At 46.4% G+C, this 8,899-nt stretch overlaps 1 protein-coding gene across 1 annotated transcript; it reads right to left on the bottom strand.

Moving 5' to 3' along the window:
* Positions 1–3,525: 3,525 nt before the first annotated feature.
* s100w (S100 calcium binding protein W) lies at positions 3,526–8,382 on the bottom strand. The gene is made up of 3 exons (XM_021598332.2): positions 8,040–8,382; positions 4,279–4,426; positions 3,526–3,871 (listed from the first exon to the last, which is right to left on the bottom strand). The coding sequence occupies exons 2-3, from the start codon at positions 4,417–4,419 to the stop codon at positions 3,698–3,700; spliced, it is 315 nt and encodes a 104-aa protein (XP_021454007.2). The 5' UTR covers positions 4,420–4,426; positions 8,040–8,382; the 3' UTR covers positions 3,526–3,697.
* Between the last annotated feature and the right edge of the window lie 517 nt (positions 8,383–8,899).

Here is an 8,899-nt window from a genome sequence, read left to right as displayed (position 1 = left end):
TTTGATCCTAGAGGCTGAGGGAGGTGTTCTCCCATTTGATCCTAGAGGCTGAGGGAGGTGTTCTCCCATTTGATCCTAGAGGCTGAGGGAGGTGTTCTCCCATTTGATCCTAGAGGCTGAGGGAGGTGTTCTCCCATTTGATCCTAGAGGCTGAGGGAGGTGTTCTCCCATTTGATCCTAGAGGCTGAGGGAGAAGTTCTCCTATTTGAGGCTAGAGACTGAGGGAGGTGTTCGCCTATTTGAGGCTAGAAACTGAGGGAGGTGTTCTCCTATTTGATCCTAGAGGCCGAGGGAGGTGTTCTCCTATTTGAGGCTAGAGGCCGAGGGAGGTGTTCTCCCATTTGATCCTAGAGGCTGAGGGGGGTGTTCTCCCATTTGATCCTAGATGCTGAGGGAGGTGTTCTCCCATTTGAGCCTAGAGGCTGAGGGAGGTGTTCTCCCATTTGATCCTAGAGGCTGAGGGAGGTGTTCTCCCATTTGATCGTAGAGGATGAGGGAGGGGGTCTCCCATTTGATCCCAGAGGCTGAGGGAGGTGTTCTCCCATTTGTTCGTAGAGGCTTAGGGAGGTGTTCTCCTATTTGATCCTAGAGGCTGAGGGAGGTGTTCTCCTATTTGATCCTAGAGGATGAGGGAGGGGGTCTCCCATTTGATCCCAGAGGCTGAGGGAGGTGTTCTCCCATTTGATCGTAGAGGCTGAGGGAGGTGTTCTCCTACTTGATCCTAGAGGATGAGGGAGGTGTTCTCCCATTTGATCCTAGAGGCTGAGGGAGGTGTCTCTCATTTGATCTTAGAGTCTGAGGGAGGTGTTCTCTCACTTGATCCTAGAGGCTGAGGGAAGTGTCCTCTCATTTGATCCTAGAGGCTGAGGGAAGTGTTCTCCCATTTGATCCTAGAGGCTGAGGGAAGTATTCTCCCATTTGATCCTAGAGGATGAGGGAGGTGTTCTCCCATTTAATCCTAGAGGCTGAGGGAGGTGTTCTCCCATTTGATCCTAGAGGCTGTGGGAGGTGTTCTCCCATTTGATCCTAGAGGCTGAGGGAGGTGTTCTCCCATTTGATCCTAGAAGCTGAGGGAGGTGTTCTCCCATTTGATCCTAGATGCTGAGGGAAGTGTTCTCCCATTTGAGGCTAGAGGCTGAGGGAGGTGTTCTCCCATTTGATCCTAGAGGCTGAGGGAAGTGTTCTCCCATTTGAGGCTAGAGGCTGAGGGAGGTGTTCTCTCAATTGATTCTTGATTCTAGAGGCTGGGGGAAGTGTTCTCTCATTTGATTCTTGATTATAGAGGCTGGGGGAGGTGTTCTCCCATTTGATCCTAGAGGCTGAGGGAGGTGTTCTCCCATTTGATCCTAGAAGCTGAGGGAGGTGTTCTCCCATTTGATCCTAGATGCTGAGGGAAGTGTTCTCCCATTTGAGGCTAGAGGCTGAGGGAGGTGTTCTCCCATTTGATCCTAGAGGCTGAGGGAAGTGTTCTCCCATTTGAGGCTGGAGGCTGAGGGAGGTGTTCTCTCATTTGATTCTTGATTATAGAGGCTGGGGGAGGTGTTCTCTCATTTGATCCTAAAGGCTGAGGGATGTATTTTGGGTCAAAAAATGTAATCCAGATATTGTGCCAGAAGACAGCAGTAATATGGTTCATAGAATCACCCTATCCTGATCAGAACATTCTGTTCCGGAGTTGAGTTAAAGGAGCTGTATATGAGCTACGGTGCTTACACAGAAAATGCATTGTAGTTGTCACGTTCTCCCGCCTGTCCGGCGCTGCTGCCGGAGTCTCCCGCCTGTCCGGACGCTGCTGCCGGAGTCTCTCGCCTGTCCGGCCGCTGCTGCCGGAGTCTCCCGCCTGTCCGGCCGCTGCTGCCGGAGTCTCCCGCCTGTCCGGCCGCTGCTGCCGGAGTCTCCCGCCTGTCCGGCGCTGCTGCCGGAGTCTGAGGCGCCAGAGCCCCTCTGTCCCGAGCAGCTGCTCCTCTGTCCAGTGGGGTCATGGAGAGGGGTTGCCAGGGTTAGAGAGCCACGGAGGCGGACAATGAGGCGGACTAAGACAATAGTGAAGTGGGATCCGCGTCCCGCGCCAGAGCCGCCACCGCGGACAGACGCCCACCCAGACCCTCCCCTATAGGTCAAGGTTTTGCGGCCGGAGTCCGCACCTTTGGGGGGGGGGGGGGGGGGGGGGTACTGTCACGTTCTGACCTTTATTTCCTTTGTTTTGTATTTATTTAGTATGGTCAGGGCGTGAGTTGGGTGGGCAGTCTATGTTCGTTTTTTTATGTTTTGGGGCATTTCTATGTTTCGGCCTAGTATGGTTCTCAATCAGAGGCAGGTGTCATTAGTTGTCTCTGATTGAGAATCATACTTAGGTAGCCTGGGTTGCACTGTTTGTTTGTGGGTGATTGTCTATGTTGATGGCTTGTTTCAGCACAGTCCATAGGATTAGCTTCACGGTTGTTATTTTGTTTACTGGTTTTGTATAGTTTTCAGTGTTCACTACTTTCTTGATTAAAGATTTACCATGGACACTTACCACGCCGCATATTGGTCCTCTGATCCTTTTCGCCTCTCCTCTTCAGATGAAGAGGAGGACGACCGTGACAGTAGTCTGTAGATCAAGCAGTAGAACAAGGTTGCCCACATCTAAAAAGGCATTGAACTTAGTTATTTAATAAAAAAATAAAAAAAAATAAAAAACTTTTCAAAAACATTTGTTTTACCTGTGCACCCATATTCTACTAATCATACTACCTGATCAGAACCTTGAAAGAACTCCATTTAGTCCAATATGTACAGATCTAGGATCAGTTTACCTTCCCCTAATTCTAACCTTAAGAGGAGACAACACACTGATCAGTGTCCAGGGGCTTCATGGGAGGGTGAAACCAGTCTATATTTGTTGTGCCAGCTGTGGGCTCTAGTCTATTGTGAGAAACATGGTATGAGCATAAGGTGAATGGATTCACCAGCCCATAAAGCATTAGGTCATAATCAGGCTTCTACCTTTAATCTCAACATACCTGTCCTCTAATCTAACACTGACACTAACACAGGGAGACACACAGAGTCCTCAGGACATGTGCTGGATGGGAGGATGAGAGGGGGAGTAAAGAGGGAAGAAAATGTGTAAACCAAGCCTACACCTGAAGCGGGTTCTCACCAAAGAATGAGTAGAAAAGGGTAACAGACATTCTCACTGAAAGCGTGATGGGTGGACGGATGGATACTGTGAGATTCTGGCAAATAAGATTTTGGATGTTTTTCTACTTACCCAGAGTCTGATGAACTTGTGCATACCATTTGTATGTCTCTGTGTGCAGTATGAAGGAAGTTAAAGGTAGTTTCATGTGCCAATTCTAACTAGTGCAGAGACTGCACGTAGAAACACATCTGACCCTGGGTAAGTAGAAAAACAACATAATTGCCAGAGCTCTGCAGTATCCCTTTAATGGTGTACCAGTTGTAATGTCTGAGAATTGGTGCTCATCACATCATCTCGAGGAATTCTAGAATCACAAAAATGAAACACACAACACCAACTAGTAAGCAAGTCAGATTTAATTTAAAAAACAGGGGAAATGTTGAGAAGACATCTTAAAAGCACCATACAAGTTACAGTAAGTGTATCATTTTCTCTCTTCTATCATAGAAAAGCAGTGTGTGTCTGTGTCTCGATACTGGCCACACTTGTCAACAGGTTCTTTTTCGCCCCTCATTCAGGCTTGTCAGGCTTGCCCTTGTTGCCCTTGCCCTTGTTTCTGGCTCTGTAGTAGCCCCTGGCCAGAGTAGCCAAGAACATGGAGAACTCTCTGAAGTTGATCTCCCCATCATGGTTCTTATCCAGGTTGGTCATCGCCTCCTGGAGCACTGCTGGTTCCACCTTTCCCTGAGACAGACAGACAGACAGACAGGCACGCACGCACGCACACGCACACACACACACACACACACACACACACACACACACACACACACACACACACACACACACACACACACACACACACACACACACGCAGTGGTATGTGTATGTTAATAAAACATTACTACTATGTTGTGGTATGGATATGTAAAACATGTGGATAGGCTGTGTGTGTGTGTGATAATAGAATAATATACCATTTAGCAGACACTTTAATCCAAAGTGACTTACAGTTATGCATGCATCGATTTCTCATATGGGTGGACCCAGGAATCAAACCCACTACCCTGGTGTTACTGGCACCATGCTCTACCAACTGAGCCATACAGGACAACACTGAGTGTGTGTGTGTCTGTGTGTGTGTGTCTTACGTGGAACTCTGGGCTGGCCAGCTCTTTCTTCATCAGCTCTGCGAGCTCTGTACCGCTAAGCTGGCGATTCTTATCATCCTTTGTAGCATACTCCTCAAACACCTCCACCATGGATACAATGGCCTTCTCCAGACAAGACATACTGTACCTGGGGGAGAGAGAGGAGGAGGCAGGTGGACGGAGAGAGAGTTGGGAAGAGGGGATGAGAGAAAGAGGGAGGCAGGGGTGTGGGGTAGGAGGAGAAAAAAAGAGAAAAGGGGGGAAGAGAGGAAGAGAGGGGGTAGGAAAGCAGGTAGAGGGGAAGTTATGAGTGAGGAATTCACAGGGAGGAAGAGTGTTAGATTATAGAGAGTAAAGCGAGGGAAGGAGGATAAGAGAGAAGAGAAGAGAGAAGATAGGATGAGAGTGACATGAGTATTCATCCTGTCTATGGCTGGTTATTACAATGGAACATATGATTCACAACAAGACAGAGGAAGATGAGAAGGCTCAGCTACACTAAAGATGAAAACATGTTTAATGTTATAAGACCCAGGAAATGGAATGTGTTCAGGTCTAGACCGTGTTGTTCTACAGTGTGTTTACAGCTGGTGTTTCCTGAGTAAATGTGTTCAGGTCTAGACCGTGTTGTTCTACAGTGTGTTTACAGCTGGTGTTTCCTGAGTAAATGTGTTCAGGTCTAGACCGTGTTGTTCTACAGTGTGTTTACAGCTGTTGTTTCCTGAGTAAATGTTTTCAGTTCTAGACCGTGTTGTTCTACAGTGTGTTTACAGCTGGTGTTTCCTGAGTAAATGTGTTCAGGTCTAGACCGTGTTGTTCTACAGTGTGTTTACAGCTGGTGTTTCCTGAGTAAATGTGTTCAGGTCTAGACCGTGTTGTTCTACAGTGTGTTTCCTGCTGGTGTTTCCTGAGTAAATGTGTTCAGGTCTAGACCGTGTTGTTCTACAGTGTGTTTACAGCTGGTGTTTCCTGAGTAAATGTGTTCAGGTCTAGACCGTGTTGTTCTACAGTGTGTTTACAGCTGGTGTTTCCTGAGTAAATGTGTTCAGGTCTAGACCGTGTTGTTCTACAGTGTGTTTACAGCTGGTGTTTCCTGAGTAAATGTGTTCAGGTCTAGACCGTGTTGTTCTACAGTGTGTTTACAGCTGGTGTTTCCTGAGTAAATGTGTTCAGGTCTAGACCGTGTTGTTCTACAGTGTGTTTACAGCTGGTGTTTCCTGAGTAAATGTGTTCAGGTCTAGACCGTGTTGTTCTACAGTGTGTTTACAGCTGGTGTTTCCTGAGTAAATGTGTTCAGGTCTAGACCGTGTTGTTCTACAGTGTGTTTACAGCTGGTGTTTCCTGAGTAAATGTGTTCAGGTCTAGACCGTGTTGTTCTACAGTGTGTTTACAGCTGGTGTTTCCTGAGTAAATGTGTTCAGGTCTAGACCGTGTTGTTCTACAGTGTGTTTACAGCTGGTGTTTCCTGAGTAAATGTGTTCAGGTCTAGACCGTGTTGTTCTACAGTGTGTTTACAGCTGGTGTTTCCTGAGAAAATGTGTTCAGGTCTAGACCGTGTTGTTCTACAGTGTGTTTACAGCTGGTGTGTCCTGAGTAAATGTGTTCAGGTCTAGACCGTGTTGTTCTACAGTGTGTTTACAGCTGGTGTTTCCTGAGTAAATGTGTTCAGTTCTAGACCGTGTTGTTCTACAGTGTGTTTACAGCTGGTGTTTCCTGAGTAAATGTGTTCAGGTCTAGACCGTGTTGTTCTACAGTGTGTTTACAGCTGGTGTTTCCTGAGTAAATGTGTTCAGGTCTAGACCGTGTTGTTCTACAGTGTGTTTACAGCTGGTGTTTCCTGAGTAAATGTGTTCAGGTCTAGACCGTGTTGTTCTACAGTGTGTTTACAGCTGGTGTTTCCTGAGTAAATGTGTTCAGGTCTAGACCGTGTTGTTCTACAGTGTGTTTACAGCTGGTGTTTCCTGAGTAAATGTGTTCAGGTCTAGACCGTGTTGTTCTACAGTGTGTTTACAGCTGGTGTTTCCTGAGTAAATGTGTTCAGGTCTAGACCGTGTTGTTCTACAGTGTGTTTCCTGCTGGTGTTTCCTGAGAAAATGTGTTCAGGTCTAGACCGTGTTGTTCTACAGTGTGTTTACAGCTGGTGTGTCCTGAGTAAATGTGTTCAGGTCTAGACCGTGTTGTTCTACAGTGTGTTTACAGCTGGTGTTTCCTGAGTAAATGTGTTCAGTTCTAGACCGTGTTGTTCTACAGTGTGTTTACAGCTGGTGTTTCCTGAGTAAATGTGTTCAGGTCTAGACCGTGTTGTTCTACAGTGTGTTTACAGCTGGTGTTTCCTGAGTAAATGTGTTCAGGTCTAGACCGTGTTGTTCTACAGTGTGTTTACAGCTGGTGTTTCCTGAGTAAATGTGTTCAGGTCTAGACCGTGTTGTTCTACAGTGTGTTTACAGCTGGTGTTTCCTGAGTAAATGTGTTCAGGTCTAGACCGTGTTGTTCTACAGTGTGTTTACAGCTGGTGTTTCCTGAGTAAATGTGTTCAGGTCTAGACCGTGTTGTTCTACAGTGTGTTTACAGCTGGTGTTTCCTGAGTAAATGTGTTCAGGTCTACACCGTGTTGTTCTACAGTGTGTTTACAGCTGGTGTTTCCTGAGTAAATGTTTTCAGTTCTAGACCGTGTTGTTCCACAGTGTGTTTACAGCTGGTGTTTCCTGAGTAAATGTGTTCAGGTCTAGACCGTGTTGTTCTACAGTGTGTTTACAGCTGGTGTTTCCTGAGTAAATGTGTTCAGGTCTAGACCGTGTTGTTCTACAGTGTGTTTACAGCTGTTGTTTCCTGAGTAAATGTGTTCAGGTCTAGACCGTGTTGTTCTACAGTGTGTTTACAGCTGGTGTTTCCTGAGTAAATGTGTTTAGGTCTAGACCGTGTTGTTCTACAGTGTGTTTACAGCTGGTGTTTCCTGAGTAAATGTGTTCAGGTCTAGACCGTGTTGTTCTACAGTGTGTTTACAGCTGGTGTTTCCTGAGTAAATGTGTTCAGGTCTAGACCGTGTTGTTCTACAGTGTGTTTACAGCTGGTGTTTCCTGAGTAAATGTGTTCAGGTCTAGACCGTGTTGTTCTACAGTGTGTTTACAGCTGGTGTTTCCTGAGTAAATGAATGCAACGTATAAAAGGATCACATTGAAACATTGATTTGGCAAACAGTTGCAAATGTATAGTTATTGGCACTTTATAATGGAATGGCTGATTCATCTGTTCTTCATTCACCCATCACTCACACACACACACACACACACACACACACACACACACACATACACACACACACACACACACACACACACACACACACACACACACACACACACACACACACACACACACACACACACACACACACACACACACACACACACACACACACACACAGGCACACACACACACACACACACACACACACAGGCACACACACACACAGGCACACACACACACACACACAGGCACACAGGCACACACACACACACACACACACACACACACATTTCTATGCTCCGTATTCAGTCCATTCATTCAACATGTCCCGCCCATCTATCCAATTCTCATCTCTCTCATTCCCTGCTTCCAACTTCTCAACCTTTTTCATTCCCTCATTCCTAACCGTATATAATAGAACAGTTCTATCTTTATGTTCCTAACTCTCTCCTTCCCTCCTCTATCTGAGAGTTACAGCAGCCCCACTCCCCCCTCCTCCCTCCCTCTCTACTCACCTCAGAGCAGAAGATAAGATCTATGATATGTGTAGCTGGCCGGCTGGGTCCTGATGTGAGACTGATGTGAGACAGAGAGAAGAAAAGTTTCCTCTTAAAGTGAAAAACACCCCCTAAAGCATAGCAGACACATGATCAGCCCACAAGCAACCACTGACGCCCTAAAATGAGGTCAGCTCCACCCAAACCTGCTCCATCAGACTTGATCTCAAATGGTCATGTGCCAATGCTATCATTTGCATTAATTCATGTTTTAAAGGTCAATATAATGTTCGATCTTGTTTTGAGGGTGTGAATAGAGAAGCTTATTCCTTAATTGTATTTGGCATGTATTTGCTTGTTTAATAGGCCAGGCCTTGTGTAATAGGCCAGGCCCCAGCTGTGGTAACCTTCTATGTTATAACACTCCAACATGTTGTCGCCCTCCATGTTGCCTTCCACAAACCTGGGGTTGATTTGTTCTCTACAAACTGTGTGGAAAGTGGAGCTGTGGAGATTCCAGACGGCTCTAAAAATGGGTAATATGAGTCACAGCTCTGAGGAATGCCCTTATTTGTGTGTGTGTGTTTGTTAGAGCCCCTGTTTATATCACCACAGAGAGCACGCCTCTTATTTATCCAGCCCAACTGTTGCGTAACCTAACCACCATTTTCCATCGCTCTGCTACAAAACCCTGGGCTGCATTTTCATTTCAAAAAGTTGTCCCCTCCTCTCTGTCCTGTTTCACTCCCCTTTGCAGATCTGAGAAGGCAGGCTAGGTGTAAGCAGTGGCCCCACCTAGTGTCTACCATATTGCTTTTATTCACAGCATACCTATTAGATCTTTGAAGTGGAGTGAGCTTGGGCAGAAGGGAAAATAC

This window comes from Oncorhynchus mykiss, chromosome 3 (assembly GCF_013265735.2).
Source record: "Oncorhynchus mykiss isolate Arlee chromosome 3, USDA_OmykA_1.1, whole genome shotgun sequence".
Lineage (NCBI taxonomy): Eukaryota > Metazoa > Chordata > Actinopteri > Salmoniformes > Salmonidae > Oncorhynchus > Oncorhynchus mykiss.
Note: the sequence above shows the minus strand (reverse complement) of the source record. Positions and strands in the feature narration are given on the sequence as shown.

Coding starts and splice junctions, on each gene's coding strand:
- s100w (XM_021598332.2), bottom strand. CDS start 4,419: ATGTCTTGTCTGGAGAAGGCCATTGTATCCATGGTGGAGGTGTTTGAG. Junction 3,872..4,278: donor TGGCCAGCCCAGAGTTCCAC/GTAAGACACACA, acceptor TGTCTGTCTCAG/GGAAAGGTGGAACCAGCAGT.